The sequence below is a fragment of the Amblyomma maculatum genome, chromosome 6 (assembly GCF_055883805.1).
Source record: "Amblyomma maculatum isolate TAMU_Amacu chromosome 6, ASM5588380v1, whole genome shotgun sequence".
NCBI lineage: Eukaryota > Metazoa > Arthropoda > Arachnida > Ixodida > Ixodidae > Amblyomma > Amblyomma maculatum.
In genome coordinates, this window is record NC_139349.1 from 10,678,942 (window position 1) to 10,706,130 (window position 27,189).

General features: G+C 44.8%; 1 protein-coding gene and 1 long non-coding RNA gene across 2 annotated transcripts in view; one reads left to right on the forward strand and one right to left on the reverse strand.

The window, feature by feature from the left end:
• Positions 1-18,327, reverse strand: part of LOC146185052 (cytochrome P450 3A8-like) — a 35,362-nt gene extending 17,035 nt beyond the window's left edge. The window contains exons 1-7 of the mRNA XM_084606038.1: positions 18,045-18,327; positions 5,375-5,471; positions 4,956-5,008; positions 3,530-3,626; positions 2,451-2,567; positions 2,169-2,257; positions 967-1,112 (exon numbers count right to left, since the gene is read on the reverse strand). Coding sequence (XP_084462164.1) covers positions 967-1,112; positions 2,169-2,257; positions 2,451-2,567; positions 3,530-3,626; positions 4,956-5,008; positions 5,375-5,471; positions 18,045-18,112 — 667 coding nt within the window. The 5' untranslated portion in view covers positions 18,113-18,327. The remainder of the gene's footprint in view (positions 1-966; positions 1,113-2,168; positions 2,258-2,450; positions 2,568-3,529; positions 3,627-4,955; positions 5,009-5,374; positions 5,472-18,044) is intronic.
• The window catches only part of LOC146185048 (uncharacterized), a 310,168-nt gene that overhangs the window by 128,519 nt on the left and 154,460 nt on the right, over positions 1-27,189 (forward strand). The window lies entirely within an intron of this gene.

The following is a 27,189-nucleotide window of genomic DNA, read 5'->3' on the forward strand; positions in this document are numbered from 1 at the left end:
CCAGGTGGTCGAAATTTCCGGAGTCCTCCACTACGGCGTCTCTCATAGCCTGAGTTGCTTTGGGACGTTAAACCCCACAAACCAAACCAAACCACTTAACGAGATAAAATACGGACGCCAGGGTGATTGATTGCCCCTGCAGCCTTAAATGAGCGATGAGGACGAATCAGTTTGATCCTGCATCGACAGACCATAGCATTGCATCGATGATGAGGTCGCATTCGTCAAAATGAGATATTTTATCTGCCAGAAAGTGTGAAAAAGTAAAACGTAGGTGTCGCCATCACTGGCTGATTTCGCAAGTAATTTGCATGCGTAGAGAAACCGAATAATTAGCGCGGATTCCTTAACCTATGCTAGACCACAGTTCTCGTCTTAGCGACACAAGGGCATATACTTAAGAGATTGATGCCTGTAAGGAAGGAGATTTCAAAGTGCTTTTCGCTAACCCCAAGATGCGCCTGTCGAACATATGTTAGCATATATTACGGAAAGGTCGAAGTATACAGTTTGTGCCGACGACAATGCTTCGATGGACTGCGCCTCACTAGCTTTTATGCAACGTTGTCTTGTTGGTCTCCAGCTGTTATGCTTTATTGTAAGCCTGCGCCATCAGTTGCCTGTTTAGAAAAGCTACGAGGGGGTGACGACCTCCTCTTTACAAATTGTGCTTACGGCTATGTCACGCACGCAGCGCTTCCGACCACCTTTCTTAGCGTAGTTTGAAAAGAACGAAGACAAGAGCTATGAAATGGGAACATTCATATCAAGGCCGCCTGACTTATATAATTAAACTGCGTTAGGCGTACCCCGCCACCCCTCAGAAACCGTAATGACAACTTGACCTAAAAGGACGTGTTTAAAACTCCTTTGACTGACAGAACCCTGTCTGCAAATCATTTATAGTGTAAAATGGATCAGCCGCTGTATCTAACTTAGCGCGAAGGTAAACACTGAGCCACTCACAAGTAAGAAAAAGTCGAGGTGTGAGGCGTCCTGAGAAAGCCTGCCTTGATCTGGTGACGAACTCATTCGTCTGATCCGAGTGAGAGTCCAGCCGAGTAGCGAATGCGCATCGTGCGATCACATCAAGCGCGTAGTTTCCGAAAAACCTGCGCAGCAGAAAACAAGACGACAAAATATCACGACGATGGCAGCATGCTATTTTTTCTTGCGAGGCATTTGGATTGGTCTCACGGGTTTGTTCAGAACTACCTAATTCATTAGTGATGTAGGACGACAGGACACAGACAAATATCTCGAACTGGCGTCACCTGGCAAACTAAGCGCGAGAATATGCTGCGCTCCTCGTAACAGTCTCTAAAACCATTTTAAGCAGCATCCCCATTCTACCATCCTCATCAGAACGAGAAAACTCCAGTTACTACGGACAGAACATAGGCAACTATAACGTCCGCTGTAATTTCTCTCCAGGTTATGTCACCGATAAACTCGCACTGCATATGATACACATAACGCTCGAACATGGAAAAAGGTTTTATGGTATGACCTCTCTCTGCAGCCTTGAGTTCCCTTAGGCCTCTAAACCCGCCATCATAAACGTATACTCTCTGCTTAATGAATAAGTTATTCGTTAAATAAGTAATGTAAAGTATCCTGCGCTCATGAATGCGTATCGAGCAGGGCTGCAGAACATTTACGGCTTCCCAGCAGTTTATAATCACTATATAATTAGCAGACCTCTCTTTCTCATCTATGCGGAGCCTTCCAGCTTCATATAAAGACCGTAATAAACCCATTCCATGGCTCGTTACCGAACCAAATAGGTGGGATTCTTGTGACAAATACCTTATGCAGGCGAGCTACGGCAGAACATCGAACATCAAATTGAGCACGGACAAATAATTCAATTTATAACTTTTCTTTGTTCAATCAACTTTCGCTGTCACAGTATGAGTGGTTGCCACGTTGACAATTTTTTCGCTACGCTTCGAATGAGAAGTAACTTCTCCTTTTCTCAGGAGGGAAAATAAAGAGAACTTAGGTAATATTTAAGACCTGCTGCAAGTTTTTTGTTAGTTTCTTTATTTTTCATTGGCAATTTAAGAAAGTGCATTTCCTCTCTGCGAGATATTTCTTAACTCAAATGTTTGTTACCGCACCATCTGCATTCGGCACATCTCTGCAAAGAATACGTTGTTACTTACTGCTTGATGTCAATGTCCTCTTCATTTGAGGCAGCTTTCTTAAGATGTTCTATTGTTGTCACTGCGCAGTCTTCAATCAGCGAGTTCATCTGAGTTTGTGAGTCGGTGAAAAATAGGAGACATGTCAAAACACCACATGAATAATTATTTTCACCTGCAGCCATTTTGATTGCCACTTGGGACTAAACGGGAGCAGGGATCTGACGTTGTTCCCCACAGTTTGCTGCTATGAACTCATCGCATGTTTGCTATGAAAATGCGCCTTTCGATGCACGATCGTACCTTTCGCAGTTTTCCGGTTGAGAACGCTGGACTGGCCGCCGGCCGAATCTTCCGCCAGCGCTCCGCAGGAGTGATGCTCATCATATTGTCCAGCAGAGGATCATAGAATGTGAATTGCTGTGGAATACGGAAAGCACAGAGCCATGTGTTTTACAGTGCGTTACTTACTGGTTATCATACCGGAAACGAAAAATGTTGGAAAATGTTCGCTGATCCCTTTTCATTATTCATATAAAATTGTTTACTGCGGGAGGCGAAATATAAATATGAAGAAAATTAAGATATTTTTCGTCTCTTTGGCGAAGAAGCAACGTTTCACGGTATCCAGTCAAAAGCTAGGAGTTGTGATTGAATGTAGTCCAGGATGGCAATAAATAATTTATCAGAAAAACAAGAAGGAATTTGTATGCATTTTGAGGCAACTCATACGTTACAAAAGCTGTAGCTTATCAATAGCACTCAACAGGAATATACACAAACGAAGTGTCCTACCAGTGTTCATTTACGTAACCGGCAGTTGGAGGCTAGCGAAAGCTCGAAATTAAACTAAGGCAACGTCGTGAGCTCTAAAAACAATCAGTCAGTGTGATAGGAATCGTGTATGAGAGCCAATTGATTAAAACAGGAACACGCAAGGAAAATAACCTAGCTAACCTCATCTGGGTAATACAGGCTTTGGCTGCATTTACTACTAGCGTAGATAATTATCACTCTAAGAAGGGAAATATACTAGCACAGGGTCACAGGAAGTAAGTTGACAAGATGAGACCACGAAATGTAGTGGAATGCGGGTGCTGTTTGGAAACGGTGCTGTAGGAGATAAATGGTGAAGGACTTCTCTCCAGCAAACAGCTTAAACTCGGCAGGCCTTGGTGCTGAAGATTACAACTGCGCCTGGCATGAAGCCCTTACTAATATTTAAGATTGTGGATAAGGTTCTACTCTCCGCCATGTAAGGGGAAATGGGTGTAATTATATGAATGGAATTAAAACATATCCGGACACATGTATGCGTAACAAAGCAGGTAAGCATTTGCGACCATGCCTTTTGTGTGGACATAATATATATCAGGGCACACCCTTCTGTTCGGGAGGGCAGGAAAATCCTTGACCAAGACTTGCTTCACCATTTCCGGTTCGGCGACAAACAGGATCATTTTGCCGGCCTCGAACGTCCTGCACGCGGTCATGCAAACAAATTCTATCATCCAAATGGAGTTACTCTATGTGTATTTGCATAAAGCAAGTGATAACGTAACGCGATGAGTATTGGTGTGAACATGAAAACATAGGTATATAACGTTTTAAACTCGATCATAGCCTATGAGAACAAACGACAGCTGTGGGTTCGAAAAAACAAAGATCTCACGCACGAGCCCACAATGAACGAATAAGCCCATGGTATATGAGACTGACTGGCAGCGCTTCATAAATGCGAGCAGTAGCTGTGAACACTGCAAAGCCTCTTGCAGGTTAACGCATGCAGTCTCCCATGTAGCAGCGGCCCTCATCATCAACGTGCCACCGCTGAATCAGAAGGTGGCGGGTACTGCGCTCCTCCATCTTTGAATTTATTTTTTCCTACTCAACATCCTGAGCGCATTCGCTTTCTCAGCAGCCCGCGCCGCCATGTTTCCACCTCGAAAAACATACCCTCTTCTTACGCGCTGCACGGCTTCCAGCCCCTTGAAAAGTTGCCTTCTTCTAATAAGTCACCAGCATTACTGTAAAGCTCGCTACAGATACCTTGAAGCACTGCAAGGGATAAAAAATCCCCTTTAATGGTGCCCTGGTTCTGTCTATAACACTAATTAATGATTTGAAACCGATGAATGAAAGGGAAAACGATCCGCATTATTTTCTTGTAATAGGGATGTGCGAAAAAGTTATTCAACTCTGAAACGTACCCTGGCTGTCAAATTGAGAAGAAACCAAGTGTCTTTTTTTTTTACGTGTGTGTGGGGGGTTGGGGGAGGCCGGGGGGGGGGGGGGGTAATTTTTTTTTTTTGTGTGTGTGTGTGCCCGCCATTCCAGATCGCTATCGGTTCTTAAGAATGAGGGGCTTATAGGAGCTCTCAACCGCTTCCCACTTAAGTCTTGATTTCTACGGATGCACCAAAAGTCGTAAAGGTGGGCTTTGAAGAAAACCCCCGTAGACTTCTTTGCTTTTCACTACAGTGGTCTAGAAGGGATTATACTAGGACACTTTACTTTTGAAAAGGCTATACTGCTCGTGCTTATCAGCATTCGTTGCTTTCTCTGTAGATCATTACACTTTCTGTTTGCTCAAATAAAAGTGCATTACTCTATATTCCTTTGATTGCACCTAATAAAACCAACGTGATCAATTTTTCGGTCGGTTAAGGCAGTGTAGATCACAATGTTGTTGCGAACTTTTGTGAACGAAGTAATTGCGAACCAAATAAAATTCATCAGACACTGTTTCATTACACAACAGGTGACTTCTCTATATTGCGGTGTATCGATCTGTCAACAATGTCTTACCCAAAAAACTTGCCGTACTTCTTGTATCGTTCATCATCAAGAACATGGATTGGCTGGAAAAAAAAAAAAAAAAAAAAAGAAAAGGCCATTGTATTGAGTTCTTTTGGTGCAGCGAACACTCTTAAACTTTCGGAAACTAGTAAATACTTCACTTGAAATGGAAGAGAAACGGTTAATTAAAGGGTATTCTTTCTTATGACGCAACATACATCGCAAAAGCGCTAAGGCAGAAAGCGCCAGTGGTGCGAAATTCAACGTGGTGTCTTAACGTTCCAAACATACACATCTGTACAAAGCTCGCGCAGACAATTTTTGCCGTAACCAGAACCTGACTTTGGCATAAAAATATGAAAGCGTTTTTACCCACTCTAAAAGCTAGGCCACTAGGAAATTGTGAGGTACGATAAATTCCCACTTACTCGGTTGAGAAGCTTTATACTTGGACCAAATATGAGACCGAACGGCTCGTACGGAACTTGTTGGTATTTCCAATAGTTTCGATTCCGAGTAGCGTACCTGCAAGTATTAAACACACGAAAACAATTTCAGTTAGTGAATGAAAGTTGGAGGTGCATCAGTTCAGTTCAGTCGTTCAGTCGTGTTCGACTCTTCTTGACCCTATGAACCATGTCACGCCACGCTTTCCGGTCTTTCACTATCTTCCTAACATCACATAACTTCATCTGCAGTGCCTCGAGGATGCCATCTAACCATCGCGTTCGCTGCCTACCCCTTCTCCGGCAACCCTCAACCTTTCCCAACATCACATCTTTCTCCAGAGACCCCTCTCTTCTCATCAGCTGACCAAAGTAGCTGAGCTTTAACTTTAGAATTTGACCCTCTAATGAGCAGTCAGGGTTTATGGTCGACAATATCGACTGATTTGATCTTCTGGCAGTCCAAGGAACTCTCAAGAGTCTTCGCCAGAACCACAATTCAAAAGCGTCAATTCTTCGGCGGTCAGCCTTTTTCACAGTCCAACTCTCGCATCCATACATCACAACTGGAAAGACCATAGCACGAGTTATACGGATCTTGGTTGGCAGACTAATGTCTCTGCTCTTAACTAGGCGGTCAAGGCTAATCATTGCTCTCTTTCCCAGAAGCAGGCGTCTCCTAATTTCATGGCTGCAGTCTCCTTCCGAGGTAATCTTGGAGCCCAAGAAGAGAAAATCCGTCACCGCCTCCACTTCTTGTCCCTTGATGCTCCAGGACTTGATAGGGCAAGACGCCATGATCTTTGTCTTTTTAATGTTCAGTTTAAGCCCAAACTTCTCACTCTCTTCTTGTACGCGCATCAGAAGTCTCTTGAGTTCCACTTCACTTTCTGCCATTAAAGTGGTATCATCCGCATATCTAAGGTTGTTGATACGTTTTCCCTATGCACCTCCATAGGGAAAACCCTATGGAGGGGCATAGCGCGCAATAAAGTGAAGAAGCAAAACGCGACTGCCTAAGCACCAGTGCGGCTATATATGGTAGAGATTACGAAATAATTCATCTCGCTTCGACGTCCCACATGCAATACATGCCGATTTAAGGTTAAAGCAAATTATTAAAATACTTTGCCTCAATATATTAAATTTACTTTTTTTGCTCGTATATCCAGCTGCGCATTTCCATCGTCCTTTGGGGAAGGCTAAGGCACACATCATTTTCATGAAAGAGAATTAAATCGTGTTCTTCAGTGAGTTAGATCGAGGACGAAAGCTCTTTATTCACAGGCATAACGCTTTGGCCCACATGGGGAAGAGGTCACATAAAAGGGTCCAGTGCATATTACAAACTGCCGCGCAGGCCGGCTTTGCTAACCTCGCCCACAGGGAGCTGATCACCACCAGAACGCGCGCCGTCCGCTCTCTTATCAAACTGACCCCACGCCCTCTATCGTAGCGTATAAAAAGCGGGGCCTCTTGCATAGGTAGACCAGAGTAACGGTGTAACTCAGAAGCTCTTGTGTGGTGCTAGAGCCCCGTACCGTGTCGGAAACATTGCCCATGTGGGCTGTTCGTAGCAGTGATCTGCGTCTTAGTGAAGCTTGGGTATACGTTCCCACTTTCTCCTACGTAATATCAGGTTTATTATAAATTGACAGGCACGGCGACTTGCTGTTTACAACAAAATATAGTGGTTTCTATGTGTTTATGAGAACCTTGGCGTCCTGAAGTCGATGGTGCCCGTTGGTCATGAGAGCTTGATAAAGAAAGGATGCTAATTCGTCCCCCACTAACTCATTATTTACATCCCTAGTTCTTTCTTTGCTGAAGCAGGCGCGTTTGAGCTAACATTAGAATACAGAGCAAAGAAGGTAGCTCCATTAAATATTTTATAGGAGCGTAACCGTATGTGAGTTTCTTCAGTGTGCATTTATGGCACATCATTTTGTGAATGAAACTGCCCTCGTCGCAGCTCTTTTTGAACCTTATCCAAAGCTTCGGTCGTTTTGACGATACCAGGCACGTTGGTGCAAATAACAGTGAATTGCTTGCTATTCGTGACCCTACTATTCAATGGCATGCTGCCAAGAACCACGGATTGGTTTGTGCTGATGCTAAAATTTCGTGAACAGGGCTTGAACACTACGTGTACGCGTAGGTTGTGACCCAGTGGGTTTGTCATCCAGCTCGCATGCGGTGCGTGTAGAAATCGACACACAGTGCCGCCTGGTGACGCAGGCTGCACAAACTTTCTCTTGTCCTGCCATCAGGCTTATTGACAGTGAAATGTTGGTCATGTCTTTGACATCACATTATATATAAAGACAGCACACCTTGCTCCGTTTCGCTCTATCGCTAATGCTGCCCTGCGGTATTAGAATGCATTATGAATGCTGACTACGAGGTCATCTGCTGCAGCGTGTTATATAGCAAATTGTGTGGATTAAAAGAAGATTGGTGCGACGGCGACCTTATGTACCAAATAGGCTAAAGCAAAAAATACAAATAACTTGAAATGGAGACGCCATTGTGGCCTGATAAACTAGATTAAATATGTTACATGCGCAAACATAGAATGTCGTATTTGGATGAACGTTAGAAGCGGCCAGTAATATGAATGACGCGGTAGGGGGATGCTCTAGACTGTTTCGACCGCCTGGGTTATTTTCTTTAACATAGCTCACTTTCCACAGGCCCCGACGCCTTGCGTTTTACCCTATCAAAACGTGAGCCCGTCTTTTTATACAATATTTGTCTTATTAGACTTCGGGCACCTTCAGAGACGAAAGTTAATGAGATTGCTTGGTTAAATTATTCATTACGAGGCATGGCATGGCATGGCAGCGTGTTCACTGGTTTAAATCTTGATTGAAGTATCAATGATGTGGTCTGTGTCTTATTAGCTTATTTATTTTTAAATGTTCTCGCGCTATTTTGTTGCTGCACTTACGCAGGATCGTGTTAGTACAGCCCCACATTTGTGGTCAGGCAATGTTTGGTCGGTGATGTAGATTTGGGTCTCGAATTGACATTTCATGAACAACAATTGGAATATTGATGAAGAAGCCAATCTGCTCTACATATGCCTTGTATGGGGTTTTGTGTTTTCTGCCACAGCTATTACGTTTCTTTTTTCCTGACAATTCGAGTACATAGGTGGCTCAGCTTGCAAGACGTCTTTATTTCTCCTGCCGCTTTTTTTTTTAGGTTTTGTGCAGTCCTGTGGACATACGATACTACGACTGGCATGTTTTAAGGCAGAAATGGATTAAACGGCTACATTTTCAGCTCCCATTGTCCGTCACGGTTCCTCCCAATGAGGCAGATCGGTCCAGCCATATCGACCGTTTACTATCAGAGGGTTTGATTTTTAGAAACTCTGTTCAGTGGTTGTAGTAAGTGTTACTTCAACATAATGTCAGTTGAATAAGTGGTAACTGTGAATATGCTTTTTAATTTACTACCTCGAATAGATACAGCGCGAAGGTAGAAGGTTTGTTAGTCTGAGAAACATTCTAGCCAAGGATAGACTAGTGGAGCCACGTAGCGCAGTAAACGCGCACCGCAATTTAATTTGGATCGCAGTAATGCCATCAAATGATGCTACTTCTCCAAAAATTAGCCCCATATTTGTTTGTGAACGATCATTTTTCTCTTTGCATATCGACTCGTAAACTGCCACCTGTTTTTCTAAGACGCAATGAGCCCACATAACGGCGTCGTCATCGGCGGACCTTCTGTGAGTGCTGTTGCCGACCGCCGAGAAAGCTTTCGACGAAAACGGGACAGCTTTCGGAAGCGAGAGGGTAGAGCGCTAACCATCGAAGAAGACTAGACACTCCCCTCATCATCTGCGGCGACTTTAATGCCGACACTAAGAAATTGCACTTGTTGACAGTCTTCATGCGCAAGCTACTACGGGTCAGAACAGTTAATAACCCACTTCAAGCCACTACCAGAAGTGTATCTTGTATTGATTCTATTTTTGCACGACAAGTCGGTGTAATCAGCATGAAATATATGTGTTACACCAATTATCAGATGCAACTTCCCGCCGTCTTTAGCGATGGCACAGCACCACGCACGTGATTAAAACTAATATTCCTCTAAATTGGCACTTCGTTTATGCTAACAGAAAATGGGCCAGCGCGCATGCATTCCAGCAATGAAATAATCAAGGCGTAGCACGAATTAGACAGCCCATTGTTGTTGTTTTTTCATCTATATCGCTCTTTTATTCAAGAGGCGCCATAAACTATTTCACCGGCGTTCCAACGACTGTCATCACAGATGACAAAACGAACAAGTGAGTCGTTATTCCCTGTTTGAATGACGAAAAAAGGCATTTTGCTCATCCATTCGGAGTTATCCAACAGCAATGGCGCCCACATCCCGCTTCCTCTTGACTCCTGTCGATGACTCAGGTAAATACGCATTTGTCCAGGACAAGCACATACCTTCCTGTTTTTATAGACTACTCCCGCGCTTGAAACACGGATGGTGCTCGTGCGTCAGCCACAATCCAGCGTTCCTACAGCTATTTAGCCGAGGTCCCTTGCGAAACAGCGGAGGCTGCTGCTGCTGCTGTGCACGAGGCCGCACGTTGTGCGTGAAATCGTTCCACGCTGACATATAGGGCAGAAAGTACAACATATCACTGCTTTTAGGGCCGTTAGCTTGGTGAAACTCACTCGCTGAGAATTTATTCTTTCTCCTTTGCGTCATGCAGCATGCTCGTTTATGACTGTATTTGATTCTAGCGGGCAGCCTTCCGTGTATTCGGCAAAAACCGCGGTGTGTAACCAGATCTTGAAGTGTCACCCCATGCCAGTAAGGCTGCGGAAGGTCTTTATTGCTGAGTCTTCATGGCTGAGCAATAAAGATGCGAACACGGAAGTCGACATGCGCAGCTGACGGGCTATTATTGCTAAGATTGCACCCCAGCTTAGGAAAATGATGCCGTTTGACAAATTACCCAAAAACTCGCATTTTTGTTAATATTATTTGAAGGATGAAACACACATTTGAGCAAGGTGGGTTAGGAAGATTGGAAAAGAGAGTCAAAGACAGAAAACTGGGGTAGCGGATTAATGTTTTTTTTTTTTTTTTTTTTTTCTGATTGGCCGGGTGCTGACGCAACCGCAGTTTAATTTTATTTTATTTTTTACACTGTGTAGCATCGCTATTTCCAAAATTCTGTGTTTGTCTTTCTTTTTATCTGCACGTGTCTATCGACGCTGTTGCGGAAAGAAAAGTTAAAGAAAAGTTTGCACATTACACTGATAACACAAGGACTTACTTTGCTAAACTAAACGCCACGTAGGTGAGGTAACACATTCACTTTTTTTAACTTCATGCATCTGTGCATTTCTTGGTCATTGAGCTGACGAGGTTAAATGCTAGGTTAAACCTAGAGCAACCAGTTTTGTGAAAACAAGAGAAAAAGCGAAACTTACTCCAATTTAACTCTGTGTAATTTATAATGAGAAGCTCAATTAAGACTTCGTTTAGATCCACGTATTGCGTTATAATCATCGTTTTTTTTTATATATAAATCGGGTGATTTCGCCTCTCCCACCTCTCTATTACAAGACGAAAGAAAACGTTTCTATATCTTAATTTTGCAACCTGTCAAAAGTAGCAGGCAGCCAATAGCTATTCCTTTCATTAATACAGGGCTTCATCTCCAGACAAGGAGGAGTTTTTGCTAGCGAGGCAATTGGACAAAATTCGAATTCACTACGCGAGCATTTGATTTTTCAAACCGGCTTCGGTTTTCTGATCCACTGGGTGCAGATGGATGCTTATGAAGACCATGGCATGCAAAGTACAGTGCGAGATGCAGGCAGTTTGATATAGGGGAAGTTCGGTTGCAGTGATGGCGCAGTGGGATAAAATCTGCTGATAAACAAATGTCATAGCACACGCCCTTCTTCACGAACTCTCGGAACCGACTTTCCTTCCTGCGTGTCGAAAGGAAAGGTTGCGTCTTTAGTGCTACTCGGGCAATGATGGCAAACGCAATACCAGAATTTGTGGCTTGTACACTATCCCAAATTGTCGACCTGAACGCGCGAGCGTCGACCGCCGGGTCGGTAGGCGCAGTACGACGGAGCACAGTATCGAAATAGGCAAGAAAACGCCCATTCGCGCAGTAAACAGTACATCGCAGCTATCCTCTACCAAAATTTTACAAGATCCGGACCGAACTCCACCTGGTTTGTGTCCGTTATCGCTTTTCTTTAGTTTTCAACAAACCTTGAGCAAAGATTTCAACAGGCAATATGGTATCATCCTCTTTCCTTTAGAAGAATGAGGTATCAATTGATAAGCGAAAAAATACGATAAGATGTTGTTGCTACCGCGTTGTGCGCTATGTAACGGCTTTCCTGTTTGTTTTTTTTTTTTTTGTTTTTTTACCAGCGCGAGCAAATTAGGTATTTTTGAGGCTTTGTTTTTCTTTTGTTTTTGCCCTTGAGAGGACCAATTTATTTTTGGCAAGACACTTGAGCAGGAGCCATTGTTAAGCTAGGCGTCTAGCCCCTGCTGTACTGAATGTTTTTGTTCTGTATTTAAAAAATTGATTAATAAACTTTGAACTTCAAAGGCATCGGCGCTATTCTTTGCAATGTGAAAGTTTCTAATCAGCAGGACCCACTGCGACGGATATCTTTTTTTTTTTTTTTTTTGCGGCAGTAATGTGCTGCGTGATATAGAAAGATAAGAGACAAAAGTCTGATACGCACGTAGTAAACCCGGTGGGTGTATATTTCATTCCATCGAGCTCAAGAGCTGCCTTTTGTGCCTCTATTTGTAACTGAATGGCTGCGTTCAAAAAGAAAAAGGGCGAAGATGATAACGGTGCTCAGATGAAGTAAGAGTGGGGCCCAGTTCCCAGAACAGCCTGGCTGAGGACTGCTGCACCGGGCTATACTCTTTTCACGCACGCGTATATTCTCGCAGAGTTCGCCTGTGTATTCCGTTCTATGGCCCTCAAGGACTTGGCGGTCGAGGCGTGTGCGTTCAGAGTAAAAAACTGGAAGGGTGTGCATTCAGTGTTATCATTAAAACAGATGCTTGGGCAAGTTGGTAACTCATTTTGACCGGAACAGCGCGCACTAAGACACAGACAAGAACAGAGACACGACACACACGAGCGCTCGTGTGTGTCGTGTCTCTCTTCTTGTCTGTGTCTTAGCGCGCGCTGTTGCGGTCAAAACAGTGTTATCGGTCAGAACGTTAGCCCTGCACATGTTTTCTTTTTCTTCATTGGAGTACTTGGGCTCAGTAGCGAAGAAAAACATGTACAGCGGGCTGCCTATAGCTGTATAGTATGACGCATTCTGAAAGCCCGATAGAAAGGTGTACTGAAAGGAGTCAAAACATCAGCCAGGTTTCAGCTCCCCTAGAAACCGATTAAAATGTGCGCAAGTACTGTGTGACATGATCTCGCGTGCTTTTTCTCACTGGTTTTGCATTAATAGGCTACATATATTTAAGCAATGTGTACCTTCCCCGGAATGAAAATTTGTTGGTTTTGAAGACAGGAAATGCGCACTTTTTGTCTCACTTCTCACTAGATACCCCTTTTACTATTAAAGTCATGCGGTTGAAGGTGCAGAGCTCTCTACATTTAGTTTCAACACTGATGTTTCTTCATAGCGCAAACGTGTCCAACCCGGAAGCGGAATCAAGCTAAGCGGTTCGCAGTGTGCAGCATTGACTCAAGGTTGTTCTGCGCGTACTTCGCTCTGCTTCGGTATGCGTCCGAATCTGACACAAAGCGCCTTACATAAAGCTACCGTGTTCCAAATAAGAATGAACGAGCTTGTACATAAGTCGTCGTCAGTACAAATTGCCATCGCAAACTAGCTTCCAGCTTGAATAGCAGATGGACGATAATGAAGCGGGGGGAAAATGTGACGTCACCCTGACAGCTGCACAAAGAATGGTTAGGTCACGATTTTGATACAAAATAACTTTATAGTTTTGCTATCTAATTGTTACCAGTTCTTACGCACACGTTCTGCGGATGCCACTCATGAGCGAAGTAAGGCTTTCGCCTTAAAAGATGCTTTCCAGATCTTCTGTTAAAACGTTTTTAATCCATTTGCGCATACTAACACTATGCCCTTTAACAAATCGGAGTCTTCGTACCACAGGCAACTAAGTGCTTGTTGTGTAAAAAGCCCGAAACAATTGGTTATAACTGCTGGGATTGTTGGAAGGCCCAGCGCAGCCCTAAACATTGCTCTCTACAGCCCCGTAGAAACTCGACATCCACCCCTTAAAATGATCAAAAGGTGCCGTTTGATGTGTTCATTGCTCTGGGCCTCCATTGTCGGTGCAAGACGAGAGTGAACGTTCGTCATGCTGATGTCAGTGTGCGTTCGGTTCGTGAGGGTTCCATTGAAAGTGCTTCGTTTACTAGAGAAGTGTACAGAGCTGAAAGCAAACCACCAGAGTGAGTCAGCCTTTTTTGGCGACGTGATACGCCTGAGGAAATTTTATTAGGACCACATATTCTGATATGACATTGATACAGTACACATATTCATATTATACATATTCATTTATATTACCGTCTGGTAATATAAATATAGATCTGTGACTATAGGGCCTTTTTTGTAATCTACACCAGCTACACCAGTGCAGCAAAAATCCATTTTAGGTATAGGAGATTTCCTGCACTGGTGTAGGGTGTAGGTTAAACAAATGACCCTAATATGGAGTTGTCGGAGTAAGCAATTAAGCAAAAAATGGGGACGATGGCGCAGTGTCTTGAATGCAGTGGCCAGCGCAGTGAATCTGTTCCTGCAGCCCAAGGTTCGAAACCCAATTATGTCGCAATAGGCCTCATTTTAGCTTATCAGTACACCGATGCTTCATTCACAAGCATCACGGCTTTATTGCTAGGGCGATATATAGTTCCAAAGCACTAAGATTAAGGAAGGAAAGTTTTGATGATAGCTAGCTTGCCATGCCAAGCCTATATCCGCTGGAAATACTTTTCTCGATTAAAATAACCTTCTTGTTTGGCGGAGCCCTTGATCTAATATGCACTCTATTCTGGTTTGACAGTAAGTATAGAGTTCAGTTGAACTCTAAGCTCACGTGCTCTTGGTCCTGCCTGCAAGCCACGTCTTGCCGCAGCTCAAAAAAGGCGATGACGTCCTCCATCCTTCTTTTTCGATTACAGCGCCTTTTTAATCAAATAATCTTGTTATAAAAATGCAGGCAGACGGTAGGCTCCGCCTATAAGGATGTGACGCAACAACATTAATGGCTTTTCTGTGCGGACACAACTTGTGGATCCTCTTGGGAAATGCATAAATTTTTCATTTGAGCCCAGCTATCCCACACATACTCCTTACCATACAGTCGTAGGATACCGCATTGAACGAAATACTGCCAAACAAAAATATAAATTCCTGCTTTAGCAGAGCCGTAGAAGGATTGCCTCTTATGTGTGACACTTTGTCTTGTTTTCTTATAGCTCTATTTGTGTCTTCAAAAAAATAAAAAAACTACATGGCCTACGCGCAGGTGTCTAACTCGGGGTCCAACGATCCTGGAAGGCTGGGAGCCCATCTCACTATCTCATCTAATCTCAAACTAAAGCCAGAGCTGGCACCACTTGCCAGCTAGGATCACCTGATCTCGTGACGTCCCACAGCCCCGCGACTACTCAGTGCGCTGCAATATCACCTGTAAACTACACCCCGTGCCGGATCCGTGCCGTGATTTTTCGCTCACAACGGCGACAACGCCGACGCCGGATTTTCTGGAGAACGCACCCTTTACGGCTCTCGCGCTAAATTGTTCGAAAATATCTCAGACAATCAGATGACCGAATTTCACAGTCGGATAATTTAGAAGAACTTCCCTCTGGGTGAGTTGCTGTTCGCTTACTGGAACAAGTCGCTCGCGCACAAAACACGAACACCGGCTTTCCTGTGTGTGCCCTCTAAATGTGCGCAACTTGTTCTCAATATAAGTTTACAAATTACTTTCCAGACGATATAAGTTCGCTGTAGAGGTGCACTGCGTCGTGGCATGCGGCGGAAGTTGTTATACAAACGAAACAAGTGGGGCGGTCATTAAAGAAATGACTGTTTGCAGATTTAATAGTCTAAATGAGAGAGCGATGATGCAGTATCTCCATCACCGCAGTATACGGAGAAATACCCGCTTCTGCCACATGTCAAAGTGGGGCAGCTTACAGGAAATGTTGTATGTCACATTCAGCTTTTTGGTTTTCGCATACTGAACGTTCGGAGCGATGCAGCCCCCCTGAGTTGTTAGTTACTCATGAAGGCCACATTAGAGAACCCCCCTTCCCCCCATTCACCCTTTCAGCGTGAGTGAATCCGCAAAGCACCTGAGAATTTGACGCTTTGTCGACGTGCGCCATCAGGCGGCATCCGCATTGCTTTGTGAACTCAGAGGCTCAGGTGACGTCCATCGTATACATGCCGGCTCAAGATGTCAGCCGTCGGACGGTGAATTTCAGAGCGCAGCTCTTTGGCGTCCGTTCCTGGGTTTCGCGTCGGCGTCGGCCTTGTAACCAGCGCCGCCCCCCTTTAAGCCCCCCAGCTCAGCCACCCTCTTCCTGCCTGGCGCCGACCGCGCGTGTTATCTTATTGCTGCACGCGCTCCCCCGTTCACCGCTGCTCATACCCCCCCCTCCTTCCCCTCCCCCCCCCCCCTTCTGCGTGGCGGCGACGGTGCTCTCCGGTTGCCGAAACGCCGGCTGGCTATCAGCGGATCACGGTGCGCGCACCCCAAGCCGAAACGCAGAGTCGCGTTTTCTTCACTCGCTAGCGGCGTTGTAGCGGCATCAATCAGTCGCTGCTATCTGTTCGTCCCGCAACGTTCCAATGTGCCCACGCGCTGCCTCCCGCAACCTCCCGATAGCTTAATTGCCCTCTTCATTTCTCCGACCACAAAGCTTCTTTCATGACTGCCAAGAACTGTTAGTGGAGTGTTTCTCGAAGGAATATGTGTGAAAAATAAAAAAAAGTCTGTAATTCGACATACATGTCTTGCTCGAAATCTTTGCCTCATTCTATCGAAAAGCTGAAACAGCTGATGCGCTGCGCGCAAATTTCTCATTAGGAAGTAACATAATCATCGGCATTTTTTTTCTTCACAAATAATAGTCTCATTTCTTCATATAGGCGGAATAAGTATATTTCCTGGAGGATAGGATGACAGTGCGAATGCCAACGCGAGCCATATGAAGCATTCCAGCGGCGGCCATGATTATAGAGGCGTCCTGAACAGCGACCTGCACCACAGAGAAGTAAGAGGTTCCTCGAATATTAACTCCACCTTCTTATCAAAATATATCTGTAACGGGCAGTGGATTTCTGTTGTTATATCGCAATTCTTGGTGCTGGCATCTTATAGATGCAATGGCGCTCGTTTGAAGGTGGATATCCCATTCAACTATGAGGTGACGAAAATAACGGCACTGTATTATTTGATGTTTGATTCTTTTTGCCTAATTTCTCAAAATTCCAAGCGGAAAATCCAGCGGCAACTATGGAAATAAGGATTACGATGTAGCTCAAGCCATGACTTCTTTCTTTTAAGCTACGAGTTACAAATGACTACGGCACATATTCATATGTTGTGTTGAGCGATGCATTCTCATGTACAGTCACGATCTTGCAATAAAGGGAAGGCAAGCGGAGGCTCTCGCATTCTTTTGAATAAAGGTTGCCTCGCATACACCCTTTAGCTTATCTTATCGACAGGTCTGATGATATTGATGTTGTTTTAATTACACCAATAATGATATATGATTATTTAACCGTTCAATGGTAGGGATCCCAATTTTGTCTATTGATCAGCAATTCATCTACATTATTTCGTGCAGTAGTGCTATGAGCTCTCCACCTAAATTACTTATCGGCCTGTTATTTCTCACTTACATACCTAACTGCAAGAGCAATTACGAAGCCAGGTCAAATTATGGTCAACGCGCTGCTTTTTTTTATTCATAAGGAAGAATCCTACACACAACCAATAATAAACTGCATTGACCCTTGCAACATTCATATTTCTAACTTTGGGTGGCGCATGAAACTAAATACTCACTGAAGTAATTTTATGAAATCAGTTTAAAAAAATGCACTCTGCTTCATATCAGTAAAAAATTTTCATCATAGCTCTTGGTTGAAGCAAAACAGTGTGATCGGCTCGGTGCCATAACAAATGATACGATTACGTTGTAAACCATAAGCCTTGCACTTCTCGCATATATTCATCGCACTAAAGCGTTGCCTCCCTCTCGAGAGCGCGTAATCTCGGATTGAAAAATAACATCAGCCCGAGTTGTATTATTCATGCTAAAGGATTATTTAAGTATGCATTGTACAAATTATACCAAAGTTCTCCTCATCTTATTTCATCCGTTTCGTACTCGCCTCCCTGGTGACATACTTCCGGGCCCTCCATTGGGTGTGAAAATTGCTGCGCCATTTCTTTTCTCTTCTAGCAAAAGATTCATGTTTGCATTTTGCATTACAGTGTGCCCGTGACGAGTTTTCACTGAACACATTGTAAAAATTACTCAGGATTCGCGCGTAATACTTCACATCAAAACTCATTATTCTCTCAGATAGATGACAATAATATCACTTACAGGTACAGTAGACCGAAGACCGTCACTGCAAGGATAATCCATTCGCCAAATCCCAGTACGAACGCCATACTCGACGTGCTTATCCTGAGACCCCGATGACAACTGGCGAGGGGCGATTGCAGGGCTCTTTAGTCCCGCTGCAGAAAATCACTTTTCACCCTAAACACCCGGTACCTTGGTCAGCAGCTCACAGATATATCGTCGCAATTTATCGGCGCGCGCTCCTACTTCGGCACCGCCGCGATCCTGCTGCGCGCGTCACTTGCTACACGCGGTGGCAACGTCAGCAGAAGGTCGCACGTGACTTGATGCGTACGCGAATCATGGCTTCATATAGCTGAGAGAGACAGAGAGAGAGAGAAGATCTGGTAGAAGGTGGGATGCTAACAAAAGAATGAAAGGGAAAAGCCAACGCAGAGCTACCAAGGTCGCCTCTTGCTTGCACAGGCTAGGCGACACAGGCTAGGCGACACGCGCTCGACATATTCTCTCGCCTGGACAGGACGTGCGTTGCTCTCACATCACGAAAGGCGACAGATACTCCTGGCCTTTTAGGTTTGATCATTTGCGACTATAATGACCCATTAAGGGATACGTCCACATGCAGTTATGATCCAGTAGTATACCGAGACAGCTCTTCGTGGTGTGGGTCAAATAAGGCATTATTGTAGTTTTTTTTTTCTTTATTGCCTGACTTCAGCACAATACACAAAACCACTTACAGGGCACAGTGAGCATTCATTATTACAACAATCAGCCAGGTGGGTTGTGGCGTCGTCATGCTAAAATTCTCTTAGGGTCACTAATGGCTCCAATTTTCCGAGCCACTCGGGAGCTTCAGGAGCAAGTTTCTGAATTTCAATATATCTATTCATGCCTTCCCGAAAATAGATCCGTGCTGGCCGTGCGTCAGGATCGCAATGGTATCCTGCCATTCTCGAGCGTCAAATACAGTGGAGGGCCATTAGCATAATAAGGTCAAATGGCACCCCATCCTCATTCTCTACTGGCAAGTACCTAATACCATGCGAGTCTAATGGAAATTCCTTTTTTAAAGTCCTTTGTAAAATATCCCAAAAGTATACCCCTTCCCAACAATGTAAGAAAACGTGGTCTATAGTTTCTGTCTCTTTACAAATTAAGCAATGCGAACCCCAAGGTAAAAATAAATTCTTCCTTTCCAATAACTTCTTTACTGGCAGTGTTTCCGTGTGTAACTTAAAGAAAAAAGTTTTTGCATTTGACGGGACCTGCATCGCCTTCACCCGCTTAAGTACGTCGCGTCCTGGTCCTCCACTGTATAAGGCCCTGTACATTGGTATGGGTAGAGCTACGTCGCACAAATCCTTGTACCGCTTATTCCTGCTAACACAAGATAAATATTCATAAGAAAATCGAACAGACATGAATCGCACACTAGCGACAAATTCTCTAAAATAACCAAAAATGCGTCCCGATACACTTTCGGTCGAGACAACAAAGTCTGGCAGTGCATTTCCGAGCCTTAATTGGCACACAGTACGCAAAAATGGATCTTTTATATCGCGAACAAAAAGAAATCTGCTGACAATCTGTAGTAGAAACAAATGCCCCAAACCCAGTCCACCGTCCTTCACCCGCCTAAACAAACTTGTCCGGCTACATCGTTCCCATTCTGCTGCGCACACAAAAATGGCAAATATCCGGTGCAGTCTCTGTACGTTCATCCTTGCACAATGCAACACTTGCATCATGTACCACAGCTTCGACATTAAAAACATATTGCACACTGTGGCCCTGGCGAAAACTGACAATTGTTGCCCTTTCCACCCCTCCACCTTTTCCCGCATGGCTTGAGTCTGTGCCCTCCAGTACGATTCGCTATCGCGATAACTATCTAGTGGGACTCCCAAGTACTTTACTGGTGTTGTCACCCAGGACATGTTTGCGAACTTCTCGGGCAGTATTGTGGTATATTACGCGAAGTTTACTGTCTTAAGGCAGCTGTGGAGACGCCGTAAAAGAGATATCCGTGTTATAATTTCTACCATCGGCTGATGTTTAACCCGCATTGACATCACACATTCCTAAGGCACATTTAGCCTCACACATTTTTCAATTTCAATTAAAATTCCTGCTAATATACTCTAAAATGGTAGACTTACCTGCATGGGTCTCTGATCAAGCAAGTACAGCTCTGCATTGTTGATTTAAGAGCCAAATAACTTTGACGTATGCCTTGTGGGCTGTTACACTTAGCAGCAAATGTAGCTGATCATTTGTAGCGAGAGCTACATTGGCCACAGTTTCACCATTTCGCCGTGCCTGTCCGTGCCTATCCTTTGTCTGTCCGAAGAGCAAAGAAAGAAGAAAAGGAGGAAGAAGAGGAGGAGGAGAAAGAGGAAGACGAAGAAGAAGGGGAAGAAATAATAGCAGCAGCAGCAGCAGTAGTAGTAGTAGTAATCGCCGTCGTCATGGGAGGCGATAGCTGGCAGTTGACATGGCCGAGCACTTAACTGGACGTAGGGCTTCCTGACATTACGTTTGGCAGGAGCCGCCAACTCGGGTCTCTCCTTTCATACGGGAGGGTGATATCACAATCAGCCTGCCAAGACCCTTGCATTCACGTTATCCCTAGGCCACGCAAGTATATTCGTACGGCTAGGTTAAAGCGGGGTTTTATATGTTGGCTGGTATCTTACGCTATAGCGTCATCGCGGAGGTTGCAGTAAAACCGAGAAAGAGGTGCCGTAGTAGAGGGCTTCGGACCACCGCGCGATAGAGGCTTTCGCCTCACCGCATTTTGGTGGTCTAAAGTGCCCCCTATGACGTAGCTGGAACCATAGAGTAATCTACTGTTGGCAAAAGCCACGTCTTTACTTTCATGCCGAACCTAAGCGTAGCCATGCAAATAGCTCTCGCGTAACTCCAGTTTTAACCACAAGCTAAACCGCAGCTAATTTTTACCCTTTACACCTGGCGCCTAGCCAAGTGTCCTTCAGGACCCCTACTGCATGTGGGAAATAAAGTTTTACCAAACCAAAAAACCACACAGCTTGCCTTAAGATTCCTTATAGCACAGCCGCTCTTACAATTATTTTTTTTTTTCACGGTAAGCCATACACTTCGGAACCAAGGCCCATTGCTATTGATAACTTCATATGAATGTCCGGCAATAGAAACATATAAATGCACTTGCCCTTGTTGCTTTTGTGAGTTGAGTACTCAAAACTTTATCAGCTTTGAGTGTTGGTTATTTTCCACGCCTCCTTTGGTGCGCACTTAGCACAGAGTTGTGGGCCTGAATAGCCAACTGATAAAATTAGAATGTGTCCGGGGCAGTGATATGCAGAGTCCAAAGCGCAGCCAGGGGTGAAAAAAATAACTAGACAAGGTGCAAGTGGAACATAATAATTTCTCAGCACACCTAGTATTACTGTTAACCCTACGAGTTCTTGTCTTTCAGCCTGCTTGCGACAAAGGGGGTTTCTTTAAAGAATAAGTCAGTTTTCTTACTTGAGCTATACCCTCCAGTAAAATAATGAATGTGAGAGGCATGGCTATAATTTATCGGTTATGTATATTTTTCTCATATCGGCGTATAATCTACAGTGGAATCATCCAAAACTAATGCCTTGATTATAGGGTTAAATTCGAAGACAAAAAGAAAAAAGCCCGTACAAATGTTTCCTTGTTCTAGTGCCGCAAAGCACCGATTTTGGTTTGATTAAACGCCACCATATTTTCGCACCGGCCGTAAATTCATCACAATCGTCATCGCATTGTCATTAGCCCTATGGTCATCACCTGTGGGTGTCAAGTGCGCACGCACAGCGTGCATGGTCGTTCGGAAGCTGCAAACCTGAGCGGCAGCTTCAACACGCCAGTCCCCACTGAAAGGTCAACGCCTTAGGAGACCACTGGTCATAATCTGGCGTATTTTACGCAGCAGCCAACTCTGCCTCGTGAAGACACAATCGCGAATTACGCTTAGCTCTTCGGAACAACATTGAAGCAGGCCTCAATACAGTATTTCTCCATACGGTTTTCAGACAAATGCCGTCACGTGTATCGGTGGGCTTCTCCGACTGATCTTCAATTCATCCAGCGCTGAGCTAGCTGCAACCACAGCATCCCACCAACGCTCCTAATCCAGTTTTCTCGGCTGCGCTCGCCTGAAGCCGACATACTGCCATTTTCTTTCTCTTAGTATTCGATCTTACCCTACGGCGGGGCATCGCACACCTCGCTTTCGCTCATCTGCTGCCCGTATGGCGTACCAGCAAGCAAGAGATAATAAAAGGCACACTTTGTGAGTCTCAGAACTGGCTCTAATAAAATAATTCTTCTCTCTGCAGTTTCGAGACAATCATCTTTTATCGGCTGACCACTTGAGGCAGTGTTCGTCACGCTACAGCGTCAAGTTCTCTACGCGCCCTCGTGGGTGCAGCTGTGTACAGTGTTAATCGTATGCATATAGGAAAGTAGAATATAGGCAAAGTTCTAGCTCCATAACTTGGCTTTTTTTTAAGAATTGTTTGTATTACCAGCGGAGCACCTATTACGTGAATCTTTAGATATACCGATATAGAGAGCTTCAGTGAGGCGTCGGTGTGATGTTTAGAAAGCCACGGACATGACTGTGGCTGGTAGTTGACAAGTGGTATGACAGGCTGGCTGTGCGATCACTGGTCTGAGTGTTGTGTGAGTCACGAAACCACATAACATGGTCAAGTTGATGGCAGCTGCCAACTGGGGCAGTTCCTTTGAGATGAGAATATGTGATGGAAATCGAACCCACCGTGTGTCTTGAACCGAGACAGATACGCTATCTTTAGGCCACGCAGGCGCGTTCGTACGACCTGGTGAAAAGGTGGGAAGAGGGAGGGGGCAGAAATGAAGAGATTAGTGATTACTTGAGCAGCAAAGTGCATCTAAGTAAACGACGAGCCGCAAAAGAAGGTGCAGATGGAAGCCATCGTGCCATGTTTTTAAAGGTGGAGCTTAAGAGTCCCGCCAGCTTCTGAACAGCTCCGTTTAGGCCTCGGTGACGTTGTCTAAGATCCAGTCGCTACTGACTACACGTAGCGGACAAAAAATATAAGGTTTGAACGGACGCCGAGGAAAACTTCCCCCAACCATTCTTTTCACTGAAACATTAGTCGCAGCCTCCGTCTGCTTGCGCTGATGCTTGTCGGAATGCAAGGCAGAGTTATGACCAAGAAAATAAAATTTGAAATTTCCTCCACTCCTAACATTTACGCCGGTTTCCACCGTATTCAAGAGAATGACGGCGCAGCTTAGCCCCAGGAGTCAGGGACAAAACTACGGAGGGCACTTACTCTCTGCCTCTAAGGGCATGGCGCGATAGCGTAGGCTTCCGCCCCACATTTAAGGCCCCGTACGAACGAGCGTGTCTGGCCTATGGGTAGCGTGCCAGGCTCAGCATCCAAGAGCACTGCAAAGTTTATTTATATTCCACCTTGCCGCCTCAGATGAACGCCCGAGATGCCAGCTCCTCCCAACTTCTGGTGTCATCTCGTCTCGTCAAGTCGCACAAACCATCGAGGAATCTGTGCTCGGTCATGTCAGCTGCCAACTGCCACCAGCCAGAGCCATGCATGCTTGTGACTTTTCGCTCACAATACCAATTGTCTGCGTAATATGCGTTTTAACTAGTATAGAGTAGTCTGCCGATATAGATGCCATTCAGTTTCTCTCTAAACCTGGGACAAGAAACCTTGTCATTTTTATTATTGAAGCTAAAGTGCGTCCTATATTTGTCTACTACTAAGCCCTAAAAGTTTGCGAATACTGATTTTGAGTACAGTTTCTCAGGTTTCTCTTCCGAAATGTGAGCTTCGGCGTGTATGGTTCCTTAACAGTCAGCGAAGTTATTCAACGTGTAACTGCGGATATGGGGAAGAACATGTCAAGCATATATAGAAGTGCGGCAACAACGCGGCAATGGAGTGCCCGCCTTCGAACCCGACCGCCGGCGGCTGCTTTTCAGCGGAGGAGCAATGGAATGGCGTCTGTGTTCTGTGAGATATCAGTGCGCTTTAAAGAACCGCAGATGGTCTAAATTTCCGGAGTCCTCCACTACGGCGTCTCTCAGAGCCTGAGTTGCTTTGGAAAGTTAAACCCTAAAAACCAAAAACCAAACCAGAAGTGCGGCAGTCTGCAAATACGGTATGCTCCTTCGGAACAGCGGCTTTGATGCGCGTTCTAACATGATAGCCTATGCTTTGTTAGGAAAGCTTGGCTTCGAAGAAATTCGTCTGTATTGAATTGATTCACGAGTTTTAAAGTTTCGAGTGACATGACGCTTTGAGGAACGCCGCAAGGAAGGGCTCTGAATTAATTTCTGCAACCAAGTTTCTTTAGCGCATACTGACAATGCAGAATGAATGGGCTCCTTGCGTTTCATCTCTATCGAAACTTATGAAGAAGTTACGATCCTTGCATGAGGTCTGTTGAGAATGGTGGAACAAAACAAGGCTAAATCAAGTAAATATTGAGTGTCATGTTCGTATTTGTCAAGTGTAGTATTGTGTAAAAATGTAACAGCATTCGAGATGAAGTGAGGAAGCGAGGAGTAACAAAGAGACTTTCGTTTGCCTGAAGAACTAAATGGCGCTCTTTGCTTCATCGTCACAAGTGAAAAATAAGCGCTGCTAGCTTGTTATGAAAAGGATACATTTGCCAGTATTTCACCTGAAAGGGTGAGCACTTTCCCGTTTTCGTGTTTTCATCCTTCGCACAAATATCTATCCAAAGATACGTTGAATTCAGTTTCACATGCTGCATTTTTTGTGGAAGGTATCACCTAACGCGTGAAAATTATAATCCTATGTAAATGAACACAAAGTTTCTTTTAATATATTGGTTATAAAATAAAACCATGCGAAAGCTTCAACCCGTATCAAACACACCAGCGCTTCCTCCACATGCCACCAGTACGCCCAATATGGTAACAAAACTCTTTTCGGGTTTGAGTAGGAGAGAGAGAGAGACAGACAGACAGACAGACAGAAAGAGTTTTATTGCGGGGCAGCCCTGAACATCGATGATATCTCGTTATGGGGTCTGCAAGGCCAGGTGGACGGCCAGTTAGCCTAAGACTAGGAAGGCGTATAACTCGTGCTATGGTATTTCCAGTTGTGATGTATGGATGCGAGAGTTGGACTGTGAAAAAGGCTGACCGCCGAAGAATTGACGCGTTTGAATTGTAGTGCTGGCGAAGACTCTTGAGAGTTCCTTGGACTGCCAGAAGATCAAATCAGTCGATGTTGTCGACCATAAACCCTGACTGCTCATTGGAGGGTCAAATTCGAAAGTTAAAGCTCAGCTTCTTTGGTCATCTGATGAGAAGAGAGGAGTCGCTGGAGAAAGATTTGATGTTGGGAAAGGTTGAGGGTCGCCGGAGAAGGGGTAGGCAGCGAACGCGATGGTTTGATGGCATCCTCGAGGCACTGCAGATGAAGTTGTGTAATGTTAGGAAGATAGTGAGAGACCGGAAAGCGTGGCGTGACATGGTCCATAGGGTCACGAAGAGTCGGACACGACTGAACGACTGAACTGAACTGAACTGAGGAAGGCGTCGTCATGACGGAAGATAATTGAATGATTGGGTGTAGAATCGCTAGGTTCAATGTCGAAGGGACATCGGAAAAGGTAATATTTTAGGTGAGAGCTGGGTTTGAGGCACAATGTGCACGCAGGTAAACGAAGGCAGATGAGGAAAGAACGGGGAGCGGCGAGAAGTATGCCAAAGTAGATGCAGCTAAACGCGCGTGATGAGCGTAAGATTGTCCTAAAGAGACTAATATAAAAGACGTTACGTTCGTAGCTCTCCAAGAGATGGGAGTTCCAATTCACCTCATCTGTCTCCTCAGGAACATGTATGAAGGACAAGAGGCCACAGTCAGAACTGGGCATGGCCTTACTGATTGGTTTCCGATTGAGAAAGGGGTGAGGCAAGGCTGCATACTGTCGCCCTGCCTATTTAACCTATATGCAGAGTGCATCATGAGGAAGGCCGGTCTGGACGAGTCTTCAGCTGGAGTGAAGATTGCTGGAAAATGTATCAACAACCTTAGATATGCGGATGATACCACTTTAATGGCAGAAAGTGAAGTGGAACTCAAGAGACTTCTGATGCGCGTACAAGAAGAGAGTGAGAAGTTTGGGCTTAAACTGAACATTAAAAAGACGAAGATCATGGCGTCTTGCCCTATCAAGTCCTGGAGCATCAATGGACAAGAAGTGGAAGCTGTGACAGATTTTCTGTTCTTGGGCGCCAAGATTACCTCGGAAGGAGACTGCAGCCATGAAATTAGGAGACGCCTGCTTCTGGGAAAGAGAGCAATGGTTAGCCTTGACCGCCTAGTAAAGAGCAGAGACATTAGTCTACCAACCAAGATCCGTATAACCCGTGCTATGGTCTTTCCAGTTGTGATGTATGGATGCGAGAGTTGGACTGTGAAAAAGGTTGACCGCCGAAGAATTGACGCGTTTGAATTGTGGTGCTGGCGAAGACTCTTAAGAGTTCCTTGGACTGCCAGAAGATCAAATCAGTCGATATTGTCGACCATAAACCCTGACAGCTCATTGGAGGGTCAAATTCTAAAGTTAAAGCTCAGCTACTTTGGTCATCTGATGAGAAGAGAGGAGTCGCTGGAGAAAGATTTGATGTTGGGAAAGGTTGAGGGTCGCCGGAGAAGGGGTAGGCAGCGAACGCGATGGTTAGATGGCATTCTCGAGGCATTGCAGATGAAGCTATGTGATGTTAAGAAGATAGTGAGAGACCGGAAAGCGTGGCGTGACATGGTCCATAGGGTCACGAAGAGTCGGACACGACTGAACGCCTGAACTGAACTGAACGTTCGTATCCAGAGAACAATGATACAGCTAGTATTTCGCTAACGAATCTCTGTCCTGGCATGTTGCCCAAATTGCAGCGCAACTATTTATTTCTGCCATTCCAAGCATTTTAGAAATATCCAGGTAATGGCGATAGTCTGCCCATAACTAAATTTGAGGTGTATCTTCAGGTAGGTTTTGGTGCAAGAGTGCATCTATTTTGTGGGCAAGCTGCTTTTCATCTGTCTATTCGGCGAGTGTTTTCGAACTATTTTCACAACAGTCAGATACAAAGAAAGAA